The 25,248-nt window shown below is 41.5% G+C and overlaps 1 protein-coding gene across 1 annotated transcript; it reads right to left on the bottom strand.

The window, feature by feature from the left end:
• Positions 1-942: 942 nt before the first annotated feature.
• Positions 943-23,726, bottom strand: LOC107388120 (zinc finger protein OZF). Its single transcript, XM_015963508.3, has 3 exons — positions 20,404-23,726; positions 8,748-8,867; positions 943-5,912 (listed from the first exon to the last, which is right to left on the bottom strand). The coding sequence occupies exons 2-3, from the start codon at positions 8,854-8,856 to the stop codon at positions 4,633-4,635; spliced, it is 1,389 nt and encodes a 462-aa protein (XP_015818994.2). The 5' UTR covers positions 8,857-8,867; positions 20,404-23,726; the 3' UTR covers positions 943-4,632.
• Between the last annotated feature and the right edge of the window lie 1,522 nt (positions 23,727-25,248).

Here is a 25,248-nt window from a genome sequence, read left to right as displayed (position 1 = left end):
AGAAGAAGTGCAGCAGCTAGTGGACAGCTAACAACCTGACCCTGAACACCAACAAAACCAAAGAAATCATTGATCCAAGAAGGAAAAGGGTGGAGCACCAGTCATTCACAATAAATTGAGAGTAGGTGGACAGGGTGTCACAGTTCTAGTTCCTGGGCACAAACATATCAGAGGACCTCACATGGACACACAACACCAAATGTCTAATAAAGATGGCACAACAAAATATACTTCCTGAGGGCTCTCAGAAAGATCAACCTCCCACAAAAACTGTTGGCGTCGTTTTATCCCTGCTCCATAGAGCGTCCTGACCAACAGCATCCTGATGTGGTACAGCAGCAGCTCTGCAGCTGACAGGAAGGCCCTGCAGGGAGTAATCCAAACTGCACAGAACATAGCAAACACAAACCTGTCTGTCCTGGATAACATCTTCACCACTCGCTGCCTTTGAAAATCCACAAACATCCTAAAGGACTCAACCCACCCTGCTAATCATCTCTTCACACGTCCTCCATCTGGCAAACAATGCAGGGCAACAAAAACATGCAACACCAGGCTGCTAAACAGCTTTTATCCTAGAGCCATCACTGAACTGAATGTTGCAGCTAGAAGGTCTCGCTAACAGTGGTTCTGCTGGAAAATTAGTGCACTACAGCAACTTTACATTTTGCTGGTTCATCCTGGCACATGTGACGGTCTACACTTATATGTTTACCTTATATTTCAGTTTATGTTTTAGATTAGTCTAATTACCATGTTAACATTTGTGCACCCTAAACTGACTGTGTGTGTGTGCGTGACATCAAACTCTGGGAAAAAGGTCAAGACAAAATTTCAATTTTGGGTGGCATATCCCTTTAAGAGTAGTGGAAAAAGTACCAAGTAAGGCCGTTTGTAGGCATTTGGGCACCAAAAATCATGTTGCATGAAGGAGATGAGGATACACAAGACACATGAAAAGACACTTTGTAGAAACAAATACGCAAACCTTCCTTATTATGCCGATGGCTTGTAGATTTTTTTTTATAGCCAACATGCATTTTCCAGCCCAGCCTCTCATCAATTTCAATTCCAAGAAATTTGTAGTTGAGACCTGGGATAACTCGGTATTTAAGATTTTAATTTTGGTTACATTTTTGTTGTAAGATGCTTTTCCACAAAATACAATATAGATTTTATTTTATTTATTTATTTACATCTAAAGATAGATTAATTTTGAACCATGTATCTTTGCCTGCTAGACCAGAAGGTAGTTGGAAGTGTGACAGAACTAATATTGTGTCATCTGCAAACATAACTGGGGATCGCAGAGTTGACAGATTAAATAATTATTATGAATATATGGGGCAACATCTTAAAATCACAAGATATAAAACAATTTCCCTTGTATTTGTTTGCTAGTGAGGTTCTTCTTTATTTATAAAGAAAGAATAATTTACATAGTACTTTTCAAAGACGAAAAAACATAAAGGGCTTCCCAAAGAAAATCACATCAAAATTACAGCATGGTCAAAATGCTTTTACTATGTAAAAAATGAAGACAATTAAAACCAAAACAAAAAATAAAACATCCACATGAGTGATTCTTCACTAAATTAATAATCTGTATTCATGATCTAAAACATGCAGGAAACATGCTGGAAGCAGACTTCATCGCCAGGCATGTCAGCTCAATTTTTTTCCAAGTCCAACAGACCAGACCTGCAACTGTGGAGGTGCAAGTGGAAAATTCTAGCCACAGGGGGCAATGGAGGCTAGGTGACCTTTCGTTAACCCAATCATTTCAGCACACAATGACTCAAGAAAATGACTGAAAAATCCCTTTATCTTTTCAAGAGGATGTATATATAGTAACCACAAGTGTGGACCTAAAACAGAGCCTTGGGGTACCCCACAGAACAGATTGGTGGAATCTGACATGATTTGGTTTATACACACTGAAAAGCACAACCTGAACCAGTCGAGAACAGTTCCAGAGATACTCACCAACTCACAAAGACTTAAGGAGCTGTCATCAACCGTGTCAAAAGCTGCAGAATGATTAAAAAAAAGAAAAAGAAAGAAAGAAAAAAAAAGACGAACTTCCCTGGTTTCTGCACCCACCTTTTAGTCACTGGAGCCTTTAGGCAAAGGTTTCTGTTGAATGATCTATAACTAGATTGGAAAATACCAAACTTGTGTCGTTTCAAGTTATCAGTTAATCAGCCTTTACCTAAAATTTTATAAAGAGCAGAAATGGGCCTGTCATTTTTAGGCTGAGAGGAGTCCAAACTGGGTTTTTGTAAGGCTAGGTTCCACAAAATCATGTTCAGAAATTAGAGACAAAGCCGCGTTGCAGGGAAAGATTAATAAAATACACAATACAATGGCTAATTATATCAAAAACCTACCTTTAGAAGTAGGAATGCTCTGATCCAATCACAATTTTCAAATAATCTGAATCAGGTGGAAAAGATCAGATTTAATTTTATAAAACAAAAAAAAATCACAAAATCATCCTGAGATAAAGATTTTCAAATAAAATAATAATGGCTGAGTTTAAATTTCAACAAGTTCTTCTGCATCAATAGTTTTTATTTCTTGGACAACACAGCAATGTCAGTCACACAGAAAGAACAAAGCAAATTAACAATTTATAAAATTTAAAGGCCCCTTGTGTGAAATCCACTGGAATCATGATGAAAAAGTGCAACTCTTTTGCACCGTGCAGTTCAGAGAAAGTATTGCAGCTACGGTGGCTCACTCATGAGTTTGACTGTTTAATCAATTTCCAACCTGTGTAGCCTAACCCACACAAAGCTTAAAACAAACTACTCAACCTAAAAGCATTTATAATGATGACTGTTTATTAACCTACCAGTTCTGAAGGAAGCAAGCTAGTTCTGATAGATCTTGAAGCGGTTACGATTCACACAAGGAAGAGAGGTGACGTCAGCCGGGAGGTCAGGTGTTGTGAGAAATTGTGTTCCCCTGAAATATTCCGAGTACTGGTTAGCCATGGCTAGAGCCGGGAAGACGCTGTGTATGCTGTGTGTAAACTCCCACAGATTACCAGCAAAAGGAGACCCAAACCTAAAGGTATCGTTTGAGAAGAAGCCCTCTGTGTCGGAGTGTCTCTGTAACACGTGAAGAACTACATCTCCGTTAGTAGAGTGTTGTGGAGATAAACAATGATGATTTAGCCACTGGCTAGTGCATGAGCGTTGGAGCATGTTGGGAGATGGCAGTCTGCGGGAAGAGAGGAGACTTGAGTAGAAGGAATTTGGAACGGACACGTTGGGACCGGGTCGGGAATTCTGGTACTGAGAAGACAGATGAACAACTTGAGGTGAGTTTGGGAGTCAGATGGGCCATTCCCATCTGTACCGGGTCGGCCCGGGCCGGGTAGCGTAGGTTGTTTACATATCTGGGTGGCCTGGTATTTTCCCGGGCCAACCAAGGCTCATTTTCAGCCCTCTTCTCGAGGAGGTCTGCTTCAGGCCAACCAGGGCCAACACGCCCACTTCTGACAGCAAATTCACATCTTCCATTAGAGCAAGCCTCTGATTGGTGGGTAGAATCAGCCCACATGGGCTTAAGGCAAGGATGTGTGGAATCAACCGGGCCAGGCTGGGGCCGACTGGGGCTACCCGGCCCGGGCCGACCCGGTACAGATGGGAATGGCCCAAGAGACACTACTCAGCATCCAGCTAATAGAGGGCGGGGGTCTGAACATATGCAGCTTCCTTGTGTTGGACATAATGACGAACTGCCAAACTTTAAATGTCTTGATTTAATTGTAAGTTATTCAAAGTTATGCAAAACTAACAAACTCTCAAAAAGGTTAACATTACACAAATTACCAGCTATAAAAACACCTGGTAAAAACTTATTAAAAGCTTTACCGAACAGAAGGTGTTCTTAAAAATTGCAACAAACCAAGTTAACCTTTTTAATCAACAAGCATCAAAAAGATCCCTCTGGATCACTCAGTTTAAACTATAAAAGTAAAAACTCATCCAAACAAAGGGGTTGAACACAAACTGAGGCCTGGAGGACAGCAGAACCCCTGCACTGCTGCCTCCCAGACTGCTGAAGGCACAGCCTTTTATCCAGATGTTGGTAACCAGCAGGATTCAGCTCAGCTGTGCTCCTCAGCAGCCTGGAAGGGAGGAGGAGGAGGGGCGGTGTCAGGCTGATCACCGGGGCTGGGTGATCCTGGCTCCTGAATCTCACTGGCCAGGCTGGTAGCCATAACACGAGTACAGCAACGGTGTAGCTATTCTTTTCTATTTCTTAGTTGAATTAGCAGACTCCATACTTCCAGGGCGCACTGCTGCCCTCTGCTGGTTCTTTCAGGTTACAGTCACAGTCCAAACGGTTACGTGGAGCTCGTATGTCCTTAAACAGCTACTGTATTTTAAAATGGTGGATGACCATGGCGGCTCGAACACAGTTTATGTATATAAAAATGTATAATTTCAAGTTGAGAGGAATAGTTAGAATTGATGTTGGTGAGAAATATTGGTGAAAAAGGACAAGTTTGTGAACTGGAAACAGGATTTAATAGTAAACAGTTTGGGGCTTTAAAGGACAATTTGGAGGTTATTCTTATTTTAATGCCTTGGTGAAGAATCAGATTGGGACTTGTAGTTAAAGTTGCTTTTTGTTTCCTGTGTGGACTCTCATGTGCGTGTTTAAACTTACTTTATGCCTGAACCTGTCTCCACAAACGTCACACACAAAAGGTTTCAGTCCTGTGTGGACTCTCCTGTGAGTTTTTAAATTAGCATTTTGGCTAAATCTTTTTCCACAAAAATCACATGCAAAAGGTTTTTGTCCCGTGTGGACATTTAAGTGTCTGTTTAAATCTCCCTTAAAACTAAATCTTTGTCCACAGAGCTCACAATTATGTGGTTTCTGTCCTGTGTGGACTATCATGTGCCTGCTTAAACTTGGCTTCTGGCTAAATCTTTTTCCACAGAGCTCACAAACAAACAGTTTCTGTCTTGTGTGGACACTCACATGAGCTTTTAAACTTGTCTTTTGGCTAAATCTATGTCCACAAACATCACACATAAATGGTTTTTGTCCTGTGTGGATTTGAATATGATTTTGCAAAACTGACTTTTGTCTAAATCTTTGTCCACAAAAATCACACATAAAAGGCTTTTGTCCTGTGTGGATTTTCAGGTGACTGGTAAGATTTGACTTATTGCTAAAAGAAAATCCACAATCTTCACAACTAAATGATTTTAGTTGATTCTGGACTTTCCTGCATGACCCTACTTTTTGCTTCATTTTGCCCCGACAGCCTGAGGACCTCGTTGATGAAGGACTTGTCACTCTCACGTGTTTCTGGAGAGACCCTTTGTGGAGAACAGGTTTACCACACTCAGGGCAGCTTAAAGATTTGGTCACAGCCTTAACATCTGACTCAGAAGACTCGCTCTCATTCCATTCTTTTTCACTGTCTTCAGTTTCTGGTTCCGAGTCTGACAAGGATTTCAGCCGACAGTCACAATATTTCCCATCCTGGTCATCTTTTTTCAAACCAATTCCAGTCTCTGATGAATCAGAATCATCTTCATAAGGATTTAGATCTGGATTCCTGCTACTTTCTGTTCCTCCACAGTCCTCTCCACCACTTACTGCTTTCATGTGGTCAGGACAGGGGCTGGTTGGAAGATCTCCGTCTGTAGCCTGGTGCTGATCAAACTGTGACAACAGAACTTTGTCTTCATCCTCCTCACACTGACAAGAAACGGCATTGAATGAAATCCTGGTGGCATAAGTCTCCATCATCTCATGAAGTGGCTCCTCTTCCTCCTTTACACTGAGGGTCTCCAGGTCCATCTCGCTCACACCAGGATTTAGTTCTTCAGGAGCCTCTTCATTATTCAACACCATCTGCTGAACATCTACAGAGCACACTGGAACACAAAAAACATTACCTTTATGTTTACACCAAGCAGAATCATACTTATGTTTTTTTTTTACCTTACCAAAACAAAAACCATAAATGCAACAGCAACAAATATAGCACATTTTCAAGATTCAGAATTAACAGCTGTGAGGTTTATGTTTGTTGTTTGGTCCTGGAGACCCTAAAGATGATCACTCTCCTTTATGTTAACTTATGTATGAAAATCCAGAGTTTTTAAATTATTAACAATCAAAATGTGTGTCTTACACTCTTTGTGCCTCCTAAACATTTGTAACACTGGCACTAAAAGATGAACCTTGAATGTATGAAGCTTTAGCCTGGCCTGCCAGACTCATCCTCTAATTCTGCACAGAGCAAGAGTCTGGTAACTCACAGGCAGAGAGGCACATGAGGGGCGGGACTAGGCAGCTCAAAAATAACCAGAAAAAAGACGGGAATACCGACTGTACTGCGCGACGCTGTAGTTTTTTAGCTGTAGTCAAAAATGGTGTCTGGTAACGGCGCTAACCTATTTTTTATTTTATTTTATTTTTTAGAAGAAAGGCTTTTATCGCTTCTACTTGTTGTGGTTTTAAAGACATTCAAGTCATTTAGAACAGAGGAAAGAGCCGCAACGAACTCTGCTTCAGTCACCATGTTTACCAGAAACTCGGCGTTGTGGTGTGTGACGTACTCAGCGCTGATTGGCTCGGTTAGATTTCTCAGGGGGTGGGGTTATTTGAATAGGAGAGTTCCCAGACCCTTTTTCTGTGCAGAATTAAACAGAGGAGGAGTCTGGCAGGCCAGGCTAATGAAGCTCGCCAACACGGTATGAGTGCTCTACTCTGCCCCCTAGTGGAATCCTCCAGTACGAGGTGCAGCAGTAAGTCTGTGACCAAAGGCACAGCCTGCTGTCTATGTGGATGCGTTAAGTTTGTTTTATGCTTGACGCGTGCACGAGGTTCGTGCGGCCAAATTACGTAATTTTAGCAACCACACCCCTTCACGTGGCCTCTGTGCGGCCCAAAGTTTCCGCACTGCACACCTAGGAAATTTTCTAACCACGCGGATGGTCCTGTGCGGAAAAACATCATGGACTGACAAGTGCTAGTAGTGACGGAGGTTTGTAAGTACATCTTTATGATTCGGTCCATTAAGATCCCCGTTATAAAAATATTGTTAATAATAGCTGTCACAGTCGAAAAAGACAAGGACACAGTGAAAGAATGTTGTAAACAACAGTGATTTCTACTTCTACTATAGTGTAGTGTTGTAAGCATGCCGTAGAGCCCCATGCCGCCCCCTACAGTCTGGGAGAATATTGGTTCACAGCGGAGACAAGCCGCAGAAGGTAGGAAGGAACCACAAACGCTGCAAGTTCCTATGCACGTTTCATCCGCAGTTATATCAGTTATATATTTTCCGGAGTTATATCATTATATACATGGAGCGGTAAAACTGGTAGCCCACATATCTGTAGATTACTGAATTATATTGGGACACATGATGAAGCTAAGACCAGATGAGAACTCGTCAGCTTAGAGCCCCCGGTGGAGCACAGAAATGAAATATTTTTAAAAAGTAAACATATTGTACCAATTTTGGTTCTGAAGATGAACAGAATCCACCTCGATGTTCAAATCGGGTCGTGGGTCTTCAGAGTCAAACGGTCTAAAACAAGTCTGCACCTCCGGTTCTGATATCCAGCTAGCGGGATCGGAGCTTAGTTTAACTTCTAACGGTAATCCAATATCTGTTCTTGTCGTCGTATTCCAGAGAAAAAACAAATCTGACTGACTAGCAGAGGCTTCACAAGCTACATCTGATTGATGACACATTGTTCTCTGTTATAACGCTAACGCAGAAACACCAGAGTCAGGGGTTGTTTACTATAGCGGTTTCAGCAAAGCACCTTGTGAAACGTCACCAGCTGCCCAGGGCTTAGACCGGAAGTTAGTTTCGGTTTTTCCCGCGCCAGTCAAAAACATCAGATTTTCTTAAAAGTCCAGCCATGAAAATCCCAAAACCTTTTTCATCTGAGGTTTTAATACTTCTTTACACATGCCGTTCAAACGAATTTTGCCTCTGGCCAAAACCGTTGATCTTACTAATACTTCCTCTTGAGTGGTTTATTTTAAGGACATAAAAATGCCCAACAATATCACTGCCAACAAAATGATAATTTATAACAATAACTTTAGCTGGAAAGCACATGGTAATATTTCATAGTGCATTTAATGCAGACCACAGCTTTGTGTATGTAAGGTTTCTCCATAAGAGTGTCCAACAGTAAGTGTGGGGTGCAACGGACCTGCCCCCAAAGACCAGTGGAAGATGGAGGAGAATCAAGCCCTAGAGATCCAGAGATTTGCCCCGGAGACCACAGTGAGACCACCGCTGGCGCAGCCCCCAAACACCCCCACCCCGAGAGATGCAGAAGACCACCGCGGAGAGGCCAACCAGCAGCTATGCCAAAGGCCCAGGAGATAACGGCAGGCCCCCAGGCCCACCCGAAGTCGCACACTCAAGGAAAGGCCGAGCTCAGAACTCTGCGGCCCGGGACCCAATGGCACCCAACCTTGGCAGAGACCTGACAGAGCCCGGGGGTCCGGACCCCACCAGGCAGCCACCAGGAGCGAGTCAGCAGAGGCCAAAAATTTCCAGCCCTAAACACTATAGCTGCAAATACACAGGCAAACCCAGGCATCACCCACCAGCAGGAAATGCGACAGGGGTCAGCAGGTCAAGATGTTGTAGCACCACAAGATGTCCCACGAAAGGGGAGGAGTCCAAGAGTCTACCTGAGGGATAGTCACACATAAATACAGTTATACATTCCTACCCTCATTAAGTGGCTCCTCCTCTTCCTCCTTCATGTTGAGGGTCTCCAGGTCCATCTGGCTCACACCAGGTCTCCGTTCTTCAGGAGCCTGTTCTTTACTCAACACCATCTGGCAAACATCTACAGGAACATTGAAACACAAAAACATTACCTTCATGTTAACAGCAAGCAGCATCATATTTACCTTAGTTTTTTCTTTACCTTAACAAAACAACAAACTGTCAATAATGGTGTTGGGTGTCTCCGCACCGACGCAGACGCAAAAGCATGAACTAGGCTTTACTCTCACAGGTGGAGCATTAAAGATTCAGCTATAATGACCTGCCTGATATCAAAATTTGATTAGAAATAGGACCGTGCACAATCTAATTATATAAGATCGGTAAGGATTAAAATGTGATTACAATCTACCAAAGCTTGGAGGTCATAGAATCGCCCCTATCACCTTTCTGTGCCATTATTTCTAAATGTGTCTATGCCCACAGAACTTTTGTGTTTTTTTCCTTTCAGCAGAGTCTTGCCATTTGCGTGTCTGCTTTTGTCGGCCACACACCGATGAACCAGTCAGAGAAAGTTTCAAACAGCATGTTGGTTTGTTTAGCTGGGTCGCTCGGTAGAGCTGAGGAAAATTATCTGTTAGTCAGTACGGTCGGTGATCACATTGGTTCGGTCTCAAACGAGCAGATTTTGTTTATATGGTTCAAGGACTTCTCAGGAATGTGGAAAACCTCCAGCATGTGGGAGGAGTTAAAGATGAATGGTCCATGGTGTCCTCCTTAATTAGATAAACAAAGGCGGGCATGAGCTGTGTTGCTTTTGGAGACTCTGCACCACGTTATTTTATTAATTTAATCCCTGTTCTCTCAGTGCCATGTGTGACCTCAAACCCTGCGCGCACACACACACACACACATACACACACCCTCTTCTCTCATCCTTTTCACTGTCTGCCACCGCGCTGTGTCCTCTGTTGCAGCAGCGAGGACAGAGTAAAGCCTGATTTATAGTTCTCCATGAGCTCTGCAATGGAGTGATGCACACGGAGTGTTGGAAAGGTTTTTAAGCCTTGTTCATGCTTCTGTGTCAGCTCCGTGAGGGGATGACATGCACAGGCTGCATGGTGGTGCCGTTGTGAGCACTGTTGCCTCGCAGCAAAAAAGTTTCTGGTTCGAAACTCGGCTGTGGCCCTTCTGCGTTCAGTTGCATGTTCTCCCCATGCATGCATGGGTTTCCTCCGGGTACCCCAGTTTCACCGTTTCCCCACAGATCACAACATGCCCTATAGGTTAACATTTGTACGTCGCTTTGGATAAAAGTGTCTGCCAAATAAATAAACAAAAAAAAGAGATGTTTTGCTCTCATACTTCTCCATCCCCTGAGGAGCGTTGCAAGTGATTCCCTGCCAGGGCAACAAAGGGCGTAGCTCGTTTCTGGGGTGTCCCGTTATGTACCCAGTCCAAAATGGTGCATTTACTATTGTGTTTATGTTGTGTTTTTTGTATTTATGAGCCTTTTAACATGGACAAATTTGTCCCTCATCCCCCTCCACTAGGGCTGCACGATATTAGGAAAACCTGCGATATTCGATAACAGTGATTAATATTGTGATGACGATATTACTTGCGATAAATAAAAACTTAACCCAGGAATAAAAATGATCAAAAACAAAGAAATAAAAAACTCATAAAAATGAGAAAAGCAAAAGATGTGAGGAAAGGGAAAAAGAAAAGAAAATGAAATCCGTGGATCCCAGGAAAAGCAGAATCAGCAAAAAGAGCAGAGCAAAGCTAACTCAGGTGTTTGCTAACCATCAAAATTAAGTACTGTCCGCCTCGGGGGCGGGCAGCTACCTATAAGAACCCACCCAACTGGCCAAATGGGTGAAGAGCTCTTTTTGATGTGTTTAAAAAAAAACATCATGCTTCCGTTTGACTGACAGAATAAATTGTGTAGCAAACATTTGAGCTGACCGTTCATTGCGATATTTATCTATTATTTGCTATATGCATATTGTGCATCCTGATATCGCGATAACGATATATTGTGCAGCCCTACCCTCCACCATCTTTATGTGATCGCCACCTCTAAACCCACGTTTCCTGTCATTAATGTCCACGCATAAAACGCTTGTTGCGCATCTTTATACTCCTCCAGTCACGAGTGATAAACATTCATATGTTCAGAGTTTTTCCACGAGGTATTCTTCAAGCTGCTCCGTGTCTGCTGCTAGATATCTCGGGCTCTTTTATTTTTTTTGAGGGGGCAATAGCGGTGCTGTTGGCTAATCGAAGCACTGTCCTGACCCAAGTCTGTGTCCTGAACAATCAGCAAGCTTGCGTTCTCTGTCTAGTTTGACGGCTGTTAGGAAAAGCGGGCTTGACTCTGTCCACCAGTCCGAGCCTCGGCAAGCCCTTGCAACGACGAATAATGACATTGGGTGTCTCGGGCGGAGAAGCCCAAATTAGGAAATTCCTTTATTATCAGACAAATATTTAAGAATTTTTATTTCTACTTAGCAATGGAGCACAGAGTAATGCACCCCCTACCGCTTTGCCTTAGGCCCTGGATCGCACATATGTTGTAATTCAATTTAAATGAAGAGTAATGTGTTTCGACCACGACTCTGAGGTCAAGACGTTGTAGCACCGAAAGATGTTCCAGGAGAAGGGAGGAGACCAAGACCCTACCTGATAGACACAGTCACACATAAACACAGTCAGACACTCCCACCCTCATGCTCACTCATAAACACATTCAACCTAACGTAACGTACCAAGTGGTAAAATTTTCCACTACAAATTTACCAGAAAGAAACCTTTCATTTGCAGACATAAACCCACCATCTGTCTGGCCTCCAAATCCAGTTCTGCCCAAGTTCTTGTTTCTGTACAAGACAAAACATCTTTGCTCAAGTCCTCATGCCAGACTGCTGCATCCTCACTCTAAATAAATGTCAACGTACTCGAAGTTCCTACAGACTTTACAGCTCATAAGTTGGAATAATCATATGTGTTGAATGAACAGGATGTTTAAATGAAATGTCTGAATAATCTATGCTTTAATCAATATCAATTTATTCGTACACATTAGGGCTGCACGATATTAGGAAAACCTGCGATATTCGATAACAGTGCTTAATATTGCGATATCGATATTACTCACGATAAATGAACAAATACTAAAGTATGCAGTGTTGATGTCGTCTGGCGTGTGACGTCTGCTCTGGGTTCAAAGCAAACAAAAACTAATGCATGAATTCCATTACAACATAACATTTTTATTGAAAAAATATGCAGCTGCACCTGCTACTGTATTAGCAGCAAAACAACAAACTGCATGCATGCAGTTTCTCAGTGACTTTAAAACATCACCGCCACCATAAAACTTTTTCTGATGCTCCAAATACAGAAAAACATCCCTTACCAGGGTTTTAGAATAAATAAAAAATCAGAAAATAAGTTTAAATGTTAAATAATAGTTAACATCCTTAAATGCAACAGCAAATTCTCTCATTGCTACTGAGCATTTTCTCCACTTATGTGGTTATGATATAAGGCTGTTGCTGCAGTTGGGAAGTGAACTGTGCTGGGCCAAACTAGGAGAATATTAAGATTTTCTGAGGGAAAGAGAAAAACAATTGTCTACCTTTCAGAAGAGGAACTGGCAAAAAACTACATGGAAAATATGTGGAAAGCGTTTGTTTTTAACCCCAAATTGAACAAGTTTACCTAGATCTTAAAAAGCAGCTCAGATGATGAAACTGCAACTATGATTCTGATAACAAGCTAACAAATTGAACTAGCTCCTCTAAGATAACCATCTACCAGAGCTTCTGACTGACAGTTTATGTGCAGCAGCAAATCAACTATCCTGATTAACAAGGCTATAAAAGCTCATAAATGAAAAATCACTTTGATGTGTGGGGGAACGTTTCCAGGCCCTCTTTAGCACGGTGGTACTGGGAGGAGAGTGCTGTAGCCTTTTAGCTGGAAGCTAACCGGAGCCTGGGGCTAACATCACCACCCGGTGGAATACTAGCGACATGTAGGTAGGTGGGTTGGTTCACCGGCACGTGTCGGAGTCAGCCCGGTTATTATCAGCTGCTTAACGACACCGAGCGGACTCACGTTCACGTTTGAAAGCAGCGCTGATTCCAGAAACCTCAGCACAAAGTGCGTTCGTTAATCTGAGCCAGCATGACGAACAAGGGAACGGCGCCGCTAACTCAGTTCGGGTGTTGCGTTCCACCCATCCTAAGGGTCTACGTAGGGGGCGGGCGTATTACGTGAACGGACCCATCTGATTGACCGCATATCAGAAGGGCTACATTTGATTGGTCAAATAATACTTCCGCGTAAAAAAGAGCTAGTTTACAAAAAGTTGATGTATGACACGGATGGAAATGTTTAAACCAAACATTTATTGCCGTTTTTGACGTGCTTTGCAATGGGCCTATCGCACGTCCTGTTATTGCGATGACGATAATTTTTCGATATATTGTGCAGCCCTAATACACATTATAATAAGTAACATTCACTTCACATCTCATTCCCACAAAGAGTTGACCTATCTGAGTAACTGAAGGAAGGCGTGACTGAGAAATGTTTTGGTAAAGCCCTCAAACATGTCAAATTCTGTAGGTTTTGTGCTGTAGTCAAAGATGGCGTTGGGCAACAGCGCAAACATCTTCCTTTAGAAGAAAGGCTTTTAGAGCATCTTCATGTTGTGGTTGTAAGACAAGTCCAAGTCATTTAGAACAGAAAAAAAGAGCTGCAGCGATCTCCGCTTCAGACGGCATCTTCGTTGTTTATCAGAAACTGAGCGTCACGGTGTGTGATGTACGCTGCTCAGCGCTGATTGGCTTGGTAAGAATTATCAGGGGGTGGGGTTATTTGAATGGGAGCGTTCCCAGTCCATTTGCCTCCCATAGGAAGCATTGGCATGGCTGGCCAGGCTAAAGCAATCCACTACCCCAGACCCCGCCCAGACGGCCAGCCCCCACTCCTATCCTTCAGCCCCGGGTAGCCAACCAAAGGGGTGGGATTGCAAAGTGCAGAAATCATCAAACTGACACTAGCTGGTGTCAACACACAACCCCAATCCCCCGCCAGAACCTTCAGTGTTTAGGTAAAGCTAAAAATTGGAAATGGGCACCAGCGCCCATTAGGGCTGGGCGATATGACGATTTTAGACCATTTTACGATCTACACATCTGACGGTCTGTCATTTCTGAGAGACCGTTTTATCACGATTCACAGCTCTGCTGTTGAATTTCAGCCTCTGAATGAAAAGGAACTTACCCCAGGCGAATGACACGCCTTTGTTTGACCCTTAACCAATCAGAGTGAGTCATAGTAATATATTAGTGCCCCGCTTGTTTTCATTTGTGTGTGAACAAACATGGCTTCGCCGCGGCTGAGCGACACGTTCCGAAGAGGAACGCAGGGTTTCCTTAGCGTGCGGCGCTAACAACTTAGTGACGTGACATGTCTCGGAGAAAGCGTAAAAACACGTTGGACGCTTCTTCTGAAGCAGGAAAATAACACCTCTTCTTAAGCAGAGCACGACGTCACCTCGGCTCGTTCACCCTCTGCCGAGCCGGTGTCGGTACCGGACTGAGCTCGGTCACTGGGTCCCTAGAGCTGCCCCGTGACTGCCTGATGGAAAACCAGCGGGTTTCATCAGACTCGTAGTTTCTTGTTTTTGTTGGGGACTAGGGCTGCAACAACGAATCGATAAATTCGATGAAAATCGATTACTAAAAGCGTTGGCAACGAATTGCGTCATCGATTCGTTGTGTCGCACAACTCTTCCAAAAGCGCCCCCCCTTCCCGCCCGCCGTTGCGCGCAGACAGATCAGCGCGAGGGAGAGCCGGCAGATCAGCGCGAGGGAGAGCCGGCAGTTGTTTGGAAGAGGAACATGGCAGAAGCAGCGAGAGTCAAAAAAGTAAAAGCTTTTTAAGTTTGGGAGCATTTTCAGTTAAATCAGGCAAAGACATGCGTTACCTGCAACGTTTAGGTCAGACTTAGCATGGCACAGGATGATGCAGCGTCTTAAACGCAAGCATGTCGGGATCATCAGTGAGGAAGGAGAGAACTCTGTGTCCGGGTACATTAAAAACTTTTCAAAAGTGATTCATCCAAGTCCCGGATTATTACACAGGCTAGACATGCCCTAAGCTCGTAAAAAAAGTCTAAAGTCGTGAGCGCGACGCTTATTAGATGAGCGGGGGGACTCGCGCTGCTGCGAACCGGTTCCGCCCAAGGCAGGATTAATTGGGCAATTGCCCAGGGCCCACGAACTCTAAAGGGCCCAGGGCACGAGCAAAATACTGTATCTATAATTTCCCGCTTTATGAGGACTACGGTGACCGTACGTTCCGTTTTCCCCGGACATGTCCACTTTTCACTCTGTCCGGCGCGTCCGGACTGCTGGTTCTTGTATTGATGAAAATGTCCGGCTTTTCATCCAGGAGCAGAGATCGAATTATGGGGGAGCTGTATATCCTACACATCAGGGGAGCCGGAAAAAAGTTTTCTATATTATATCATTTATATCATTTTTGGACTCTTTTGAGCAGAGAGCGGCACAGCGCGTTGTTGCGCAGCGATCCAGGCAGCTGCTTCCAGCGCACGGTCCATTCTCAAAGTGGCGCAACCAAAAAACTATAATTAGCACACGATCGTTCATGTCCGCACATGTTCTCTATTTTCTGTCTTATTTGTGCCTGAAGCGCTCTGCTACTGCGGAGCTCATCACCTGTGCTGCGGTGATTTCACCTCACTGACGCATCGAAAACACGCTCTGCGCTTTGTGGTCAGGAGATCCCTTTGATCTGCTCAAAAGTAACTGATGAGGTGAAAAAGAAAGAATCCAGGCAACAGTTTTTCTGGAGAATTAAGAGGAGATGCAGGAAGATGAGAGACAGACAGGACAGGAAATAGTTCAATAAAAACAACAAAACAAAACAAAGTGTTGAAAAGTAAAATGTAGATAGATTTATCTCCACTACACGTTTTTACCTGTATAAAACAATAAGTTACACACATGTAATATTTATACATCTGACACAATTCAGGTCACCTTCAACACTCAGTCACACACCCAGGGCCGTTTCAAGACATTTTGGGGGCCAAGGCAAAATGCCCCCCCCCCCCAATAACTGGGCTCCCCAGAAGCCTCTGTGTAATTCATACCCTCTCCAGTAGTGTTAGTTATACAGTGTTTATAAAAGCCCCTCAGACATTACTGACATGTTCTAATATTATCAGATGAAAAACTAAATTATCAGACATGCTGTCTCATCTGCTTCTTTTCTAAACTTGCAGAAAGTAACAAAACCATTTGAAAGCCACTATTTGTGGATTCTCTGAAAGTTTCCATGGAGTGTGTGACAACTTATTTTTTCAGTCATTTTTGGAAATAGTGATCAATTTTGATTAATTCACAGCCTATGTTTAATTACATTTAAAAATTAGTTGTTTGACATCCCCAGTTTTAATAAATGTCTACAGATGAGATCAAACAAAACAGATGAGAATTGCCCTTAAGCTGTTTAACTTGGACCAAGCATTTTAGGTCACAGATAGATGTAGCTTAGGGTCTCTGTCTATACACCTTATAAGACAATTTAGGTGATGGCATGTTGTTTTTCTGCTATTGAACTGTTTTCTAATAATGTTGTGTTAAATAAAGTGAAGGAAGGAGAGAAATAACGTTTCCCTAGCAGTTTTTAAAAATTTCCCCATGTAATCCGATTAATCGATTAATCGTGTCGAGACCCCATCCGATTAATCGATTATCCAAATAATCGTTTGTTGCAGCCCTATTGGGGACCCCCTGTATTTTACCGCTCCCTCCTGCAGTCTTCCCCTATTACAATTTAAAATGATTCTGTAAACTCCGTGTATCAATAGAAACAATCTCTGCCTCTGCCAGCTGCAGTAAATGTAGTCTCCAAATAATAAGAGGTGCATTAATCTGTGTATCTCCTTTGATCCACATTAGTGATATTTTCAGCACCAGAACAGTGAAGCAAAGAAAGAATCCTGAGTTTGTTAGTAATTTTATTTATTAGGTGCATCTAACCTGTTCTATTTTTCTCTGAAATGAGATCAAATCAGTGCTTCTATGGGTTGTCTCCAATCTGCACTGGAAAATTTTACTTTATTTAGAGACTTGTTGCAGAAAATATTCAGAATGCGCAGTTTTTTGCTACCACAAGCGATCTCTGGTCCAGCCGCACATCAGAGCCGTATTTGAGCTTAACTATCCACTACATGAGCAACTGGGAGGTACATAGTATTTTGAACAAGTTAATGTTTGCACAATACGTTTACAATTGACATGTTTGCACTTTAAATATGTTTACGATTTTAATTTATGTTAAGTTACTTGAAAAACGAGAAAAACTGATTTTTGTAATTGTTTCTCTCAGGGCTTTTATCATCTCTGGAGTGAGTTTAAAATATAAGTGTGTTAGCACTGTGCTGATTATCCCTAATATGAATAAATGTTTATTTATTCAATGTTTCTCTTCTTTAATACGCAATTGAAGTTATGCTATTCATGGATAAAAAATCGTGATAAAATCGAAATCGTGATAAAATATTGGAAAAATCGTGATATTCTATTTTTGCCATATCGCCCAGCCCTAGCGCCCATGGTGAGGCTGTGTTAACAGATCGCTCTCTCCAGGTTCTGTCAAGTGTGCTCACCCCCAAAGCCCGAAGCGTGCACTTGTGTGGAATGTCATTGGTGGGAGTGTTTTAAAACGAAAATTAAAATTGGGGTGCAGGCCGCCACAGGACTTGGAGATGGGAATCATACCCACAACCCCTGAGCTTACTCACACCCCAAGGCCCTGTGTGCATGTGGGTGTTGTGATGTGATGTGAGAGAGCAGGAAGAGGGAAAAGTCTGATGATGGGGAGGAAAAACTGGGGGGCCTAAGCTCCTCTGCTGGCCCCAATAGGCACCCCCGTTCCCAAAACCCACCCGGGGAAGGGAGACCCCAGCAGCATCACAGAACCCCACGAAGCCCGAGGTTGCAAATCCAGCCCCACCATCACAGCAGAATATCTACTCCCAGCTAGTGTTGTCAAAAAAATCAATACCTAGATATAAATCGATACTAAAAGTGGTATCTAAATTAGATATTCCATCCCTGTGGTATCAATATTATGGAGTCTCACATATACACAGCCTTCTTCAAGTACACCGACACGCATGACAGCCAGATGCCGTAAAGCAGCCTCTGCCTCCCAGACAAACAGAAGACGAAGACGCCGCATGGCTGCATTGCAATTTCCCGCACGAGTGGTCCCCGATCCAAGTTTTGTTAACAATGGCAACAGCGAATTCGGGAGGCGCTTCACAGCCCAACTTAATCAACAACACAAAGAGCAAAAGTGCAGTGTGGAAACACTTTGGATACAAGGCTGATGAGTCGGGGAAGGCAACAGACCATGACGTCTGTTTGCAAGGAGTGCTACAAAGAGATCGCTACGAAGTCAAGCAGCACAACAAATTTGGCCAAGCATCTGAGAGACCGACACCTGCATGATGAAATGAAACAGGTGTCTAAAATTTATTAAATCTAGTAAGACTGTGTCTAATTGCACCAACAAATTTGAGCTCACGTATTAGTATTAGCTAAGCTAGCATACCAAGTCCGACACGTAGTTGTATATTCACGCTTATATGCTTAAAGGAAAACTCCCTTTATTGCAACCCGGACTTAATTTCTAGCATGCAGTATGTTTGTTTAGTCATGCTGACAACTTCGATGCTACTTGGATTCCCCGGGGTATTTAGATCCATCGGCGAATCGCCATCAGTGTATATCCATATAACAAGTGCGGACGGGCTCCCGTGGTGCAGCCTCGAAATAAGACATTATCTGCACCAAAACATTAACATGTCGAAAGGTTTTGTTAGGAATCATTAACATGATTCCCCTGTTCGTTTGGAGCGGGTCTGGGATTTCTAAGCGTAAATAGACTAGCCGCGGATAATCTAACCAGCGCTTTTAATGACGTCACTGCCATGCGCCAATCTGTTTTTATTAAGATTAGATGTACCTTTGTCCTACTGTGGAGAAATTCGTTTTCTCCCTTTATTGACCAACAGAGTTGTTCAAAAGTACAGAACAAAACATATGGCATTACATCTTATGACAAAAATGCACCTTAAAACAGAGTTTAAGCAGCAAAACATCACTCTGCAAATAGTGTATATATAGTGAGACAATTCATGATTTAAATTGTTAACTTTCGTCTGTTTTTGTATGCACTTTTTAAAAAATGCTGATACTTGAAAGGTTTAAGCACTTTATACACTTAATTCTTAACATTTAATTTTTGCAATACAAATTGAGGAATGTTGTTTTTTGAATAAACTTGTTCAATAAATTGGTGTTTATAAATAGTATCAAAATCGAGTATCGAGTTTTTCCCCCCGTATCGAATCGAGTTTGAAATGTTAGTATAGTGACAACCGTACTCCCAGCCCCGCATTTGATCAACTTCCAGACTTCATATAACAACAGACACCCAATCTGGAAAAGTCCCCCCCCCCCTCCCCCCTTGCTGGTTTGGATGTGCATATGCACATGTAATTAATCTGCCCGCCTGCAACGCACATGAAGACTAGGGTTTTAGATGGCCTGTTTTTGTTGTTTTTATCGGGGGCTCTCTTGCTTTTAATGTGATCCTTGCTTTTAAAGAAAAAGTTTTAAAAGTTGGTATTGTGTATTTTATTAACTTTTATCCTTTTTCTTTCTTTTATGTGTGGGGGTGTTACGGCTACCAGCCTGGCCAGTGAGATGCAGGAGCCAAGATCTCCCAGCCCAATGGTGATCAAGCCTGACACTGCCCCTCCCCCTCCTCTCTTCCAGGCTGCTGAGGACCACAGCTGAGCTGAATCTGGTTGATGACCCACACCTGGGATAAAAAGGCTGTGCCTTCAGCAGTCTGGGGGGCAGCAGTGTGCAGGGGTTCTGCTGTCCTCCAGCCCTCGTTTTGGTTTTAATCCCTTCGTTTGACAACTCTGAGCTTTTAAAGATCTTGGATGATCCAGAGGGATCTTTTGATGATGAAAGGGTTAATTTGGTTTGCTGCAATTTAATTGACTGAAGTGTTGGTAAAACTTTTACAATAAGTTTTTACCAGGTGTTTTTATAGTTGGTAATTGGTGTAATGTTAACCTGAGAGTTTTTGTTTTTGCATTATCTTTATAATGCTCGCCATCTGTTTGCTCTTGTTTTTAGAACCTTTTACAACAATTAAATCTATTTTAACTCCACTGTCGTATTTCTTACGTTACCCCCTCCTTCGCATTTTAACATCTCCTGTCGGGGACGTAACACTGGATGTTTTACACCGCTTTCGTGTGTAACTACGGAGGTGACGTGGCTTGGAAGCGTAGTGCATAAAAATAGATTGAGTACCTTTGCTTCAGAAACGCGTGCAAAATGTCACTATGCTGCCAATGAAAAGAACCCGTCCACAATAACCCCTGCTTTCCACTGCACGTGAGGACGTCGCGAAATGGGGGGCGAGTTCCTTTCCACGAAGCTAGACATACAGGAAGAAGCTAAATCGATCAGCAACCTGAAAAATATCACATTTGATTAGAAAAATAAAAATATACAAACCAAATAAGTCGAGCTGATGGCGGAGGATTAAAACAGCATTAAGTTTTTTCTCTGTTGCTCATTTCCCGTTAAACGTGAAAGCTCCTGTTAAGGGTCTGCGGCTGATGTTTCAGAAATCTCCCAGATTTCTCCCTCTGCTGCACCCAGCCGTTGTTTGTCCTGCTGGCTCCACGTTTTTGCTAAATTTCACCATTAACATTAACTGTGCTGTTAGAGGTGGGCACAACAAGTTTTCTATGAATCTCTCCGCCTTTCTCAACCTTAAAGTAAAAGAACATGCAAGCACATCCCGGACGGAAGTTCCGTCTCATTTTCTTCCGTCAGGGAACACAGGCTTACCGGAAGTAAAAGCTAGATACATTTTTTTTTATTGAACTTTTTCATTTACAAACAACATGGCATAAATTCCTTTGTTTTACATTACCCGGGATCAGGTGCAAAAAAGGATAACAAAAGAGATTTTGCGTAGAGAGCAAGAATATTTGTGAAGGAAACAATCAAACAAAAGATAAATAAATAAATTAAACAAACAAAAGAAAAAGAGACAGAGCTAGGGCTTTGTTTTCAAATCATACTTTTCAAAAAGATTAAGGAGTTTCATTGCATGTTTACTTTTCATAAATTTAAGGGCTTTGGAGAAAGAAAGACACTCGTTATGAAATGCATAGAATCTAGGTTTCACCTTTCCATATCTACATTTGTGAATATAAAATTTAGCAACAATGATTATGTTATTTACCAGAAAGTCCCACTCAGTATTATCTAATATGGCTCCATAAATGACATCGTTCTCCGACAAGGGTTCAATACGCATCTTTGTGTATAGCCAGTCATGTATATCAGTCCAGAGAGCTTCAGAGTAGATGCATTGAAAAAATAAATGAACAGAGGTTTCTATATCATCACAAAATACACACTTATTTGTTTCAAAACCACATCTCTGTCGTAAGAATTCCCCAGATGGGTATACGTCATTTAAAACTCTATAATGGATTTCTTTGGCTTTTGGAGTTATAGGAAATTTGAGGTATTTAGAGCGTAATGAGTATATAATATCTATGGAGAAAATTTGTTTAATGGAATTTCTGAAAGGCAGTGAAGGGTGTGAAATATCATCAAGCATTTTTCTAATTGTTTTATTAGGAGTTTTAACGCTCTTGAAGTCGAAGTTCCCAGCTACTAGATGAGGAAGAGCAGGGGAGACTGAATGAGAGTTCGAAACAATTTCTTGAATTAGATTTAATGTAGGAATAGGGATGGCTCTTATTATGGAAGTGAATGAATTCTGATCAACTGTGATATTATATTTATGACAGAAATTTTCATGGGTCATCACACGCCCATCATTATCAGTTAAATGAATTAGGGACCAAATGCCTTTGTCCATCCAGTCCTTCTTATGTAATGATTTGTTTTTAATTGTAATATATCTATTGTTCCAAATTGGCGTGTTGTGTGGAGTGAAATTATGGTTGTATAAAAGCTTCCAATATAAAAGGACTTGTTGGTGGAACTGGGATAATTTAATCGGAAGTTTCTTAATATTGAAATCGCATTTTAACAAAAGGTCAATGCCTCCAAACCTTTTGAAGATTTCCCTGGGTATATGATACCAGAAGCTTTTATTGTTAAAGAAGGATTTTAACCAGTTAATTTTCAGTGTTCCATCCATGATCTCAAAGTCTATAGCTTGTAGTCCACCATCTTTATATTCTTTGGTCATTTCTGCTCTCTTAATGTAATGCATTTTTTCCTCCATATATAATCAAAGTTGATTTGGTTGATCTTTTTAATGGCTCTGTTAGGAATGGTCAGTGAATATGCGGGGTAGATACATCTAGATATGCTCTCCATTTTAGTAAGAAAGACACGCCCAAGTAAACTGATGTCTCTCAACAACCAGGAGTTTAGTTTAGTTTGACACTCTGCTATTGTTTTCCATATATTCAAGTTTTCCCTTTCAGTTGGGTCTTTGGATATATGTATTCCTAAGTATTTTACCGTTGACCTAATAGGAATGTTATATGCTTCTGTTAAATCACTTTGATGAATTGGCATTAACTCACATTTTTTTAAGTTAAGACTAAGTCCGGAGGCCTGGGAGAACACCTTAAGAACTTCTATTATCTTAGGAGTCTCTGTAAGATGTTTCATAAAAATAGTTGTGTCGTCTGCAAGTTGGCTAATGATTACAGGTAATCCCATAACATTTAAGGGAGCAATATCTGAATTTTTAATAAAGATAGAAAGCATTTCTGTAGCAATTATGAAGAGAAAGGGAGAGATAGGACACCCTTGTTTAACCCCTCTTTTAATATCAAATCGTGGTGACGTTCCATTTGGTAATGAAATAGAGCTAGTTGCATTATCATACAGAGATTCAATGGTAGCACAGAATTTTTTTCTTAAGCCTAACTGTTTTAAACATTGAAAGATAAAGGGGTGTTCAATAGAATCAAAGGCTTTATAAAAATCAAGAAATAAGATAAAACCGACATCATCAATTAAGTGACTATAGTCTAGGAGATCCATCACCAAACGAATGTTATTGTGAATCGATCTACCTTTCATAAAGCCAGATTGGGAATCACTTATAATTGAGTTTAATTTGCTTTTTAATCTATTGGCATAGGCTAAGGTTACAATTTTATAATCAGTATTCAATAATGTTATGGGTCTAAGGTTATCTATAATTTTAGAGTCTTTACCGGGTTTTGGTATCAGAGTAATTAGGCCTTGTTTCATAGTGGGAGGAAAATATAAAGTATCAGTTGCTTCATTTAACATAAGAATAAATGGATGTTTTAACAGATCCCAAAAGTGTCGATAGAAATTAGACGTTAGGCCGTCACAACCGGGGGATTTATTTATGGCTAAGTTTTTAACTGCGTTGTCTAGTTCAAGCATAGTAATATCAGCATCGCATAACTCTGCAAAATCATCATCTATACTCGGGATAAATTTCTTAATGTGATCGAAGAAAAAGTTTGAATCAGTCTCAGAGAAGGCCGCTGAGTATAATTTGCTGTAGAAAGAGGTCAATTCTTTTGTAATTAAAGTTGGATCTGTACATATTTGATTTTGAATTAATAATGTTTTAATTGAATTTCTTTCTTGCCTTCTTCTTTCTAGTTGACAAAAATAAGCTGTGCTTTTTTCACCATCTTCAATCCATTTAGCTCTGGATCTTATGTAGGCTCCTTCTGCTTTTTTTAGATACATTTCATCAAGCTTACCTTGTAGAGTTAATAATTTTTGTTTGTCACTTTCATTTGGTGATGCCTTATTACAATACGTATTAATTTCTTTAATTAGATTAAGTTCTGCTAGTTTATTGTTTTTGTGAAATGATTTCCCAAAATGGATGGAGAATTCTCGAAATTTGAATTTTAGAAACTCCCACTTTGACACATAAGACCCTATAGTGTTATCAGCCATCACTTCAGTGATTAGAGATTTAATACCATCACAGTATTCATGAGAAGTTAGTAACGCAGAATTGAATTTCCAGTAGCCTTTATTTCTGAGTCCACCGCCAGGAGGCGCAAATTTCAACTTTATAACTGAGTGATCAGACAGAGGAGCTGCTGACATGCAGCAGTCTGAGACATGAGATGTAACTGAAGCAGAAATTAACCAGAAGTCAATCCTAGATTTTAGGTTATTATTTGGTTTGAACCAGGAGTATTGTTTAAAATTAGGATTTGCCAGGCGCCAGGGATCTACTAAGCTGTGATTGCCACAGAAATTAGATAAGGTGGAATTATGAGAACTATGTTGACACCTAGAAGGGTATCTATCCAAATGCTCATCATAAACCATGTTAAAATCACCTCCAACAATAATACTTGCACTTGGGTAGGTTAGTTTTAGATTAGTGATATTGTTAGAAAGTTCTGTAAGCAAGAGTTTATTTTGATTTGGGTAGTTAAAACCATAAATATTAGCCACAATACAATACTGGTCATCACTATTTAAAACACAGATTAGCCAGTGACCATTGTTGCTAGATTTAGAAGCTACTAATTTCCAAGGAGAATTACAAAATAGAATGGCCACTCCTGCTGATTTGGTGGAGCCGTGGTCAAAAAGAATTTTATCCCCCCATTGATTAATCCAGAATTTTTCGTCCTCCTGTTGTGAGTGTGTTTCTTGTAATAAAATAATGTTAGCTTTCTCTCCCTTACAAAAAAAAAATAGATTTTCTCTTATTAATGTTTCTTAAGCCCCTAGCATTCAAAGAGATGCAAAACAGATTAACATTCATTATTAAACTAACTAAACTAACTAGCAACTGCTAGAGAACAATAACTTCAACCGACTTTTGGAAAAGTCTGCGAAGAAAAAAGGACATAAGGCTCAAAAAGGCACAAAAGGATATGTTAATGTCCCTTCAATATTTTGAATTATTGGACCATCCGGACCGTATTTAAGTCTTCCTGTTCTTCAGACCGTGATTTTGTGACCATCGATGTAACCGTCTCCTCCTCTGTAGTACGCTCGTTTTCCAGCCGCCCGTGCTTGTTGAATTTTAGGCCACAGCGCCATTCGAGCCTCCCTGTCAGCTTTGCAGAGGTCTTCAATGAATCCGATCCCCAGTTCTTTGCAAATGGAGGAATCCTTGGTCATCTTCCACAGCGCGTCCCGGTGTAATCTTTGTGTGAACTGGACGAGGACATGCCTGGTTCTTTTCTCCTCTCTTTTCCCCAGCCGATGAGCAGAATCCACGATATGGTTGATGTTCGGAGCCCATTCAGGTGAGATTTTTTTCAGCAAGTTTGCTATCATATCTCGCGTGTCTTCTCCTTCACGTTCCTTTAATCCTTTGACTCTGAGGTTCCATCG

The sequence above is a fragment of the Nothobranchius furzeri genome, chromosome 16 (genome assembly GCF_043380555.1).
Source record: "Nothobranchius furzeri strain GRZ-AD chromosome 16, NfurGRZ-RIMD1, whole genome shotgun sequence".
Classification (NCBI taxonomy): Eukaryota; Metazoa; Chordata; class Actinopteri; order Cyprinodontiformes; family Nothobranchiidae; genus Nothobranchius; species Nothobranchius furzeri.
The sequence above is the reverse complement of the archived record's forward strand: the minus strand, read 5'-3'. Positions and strand labels throughout refer to the sequence as shown.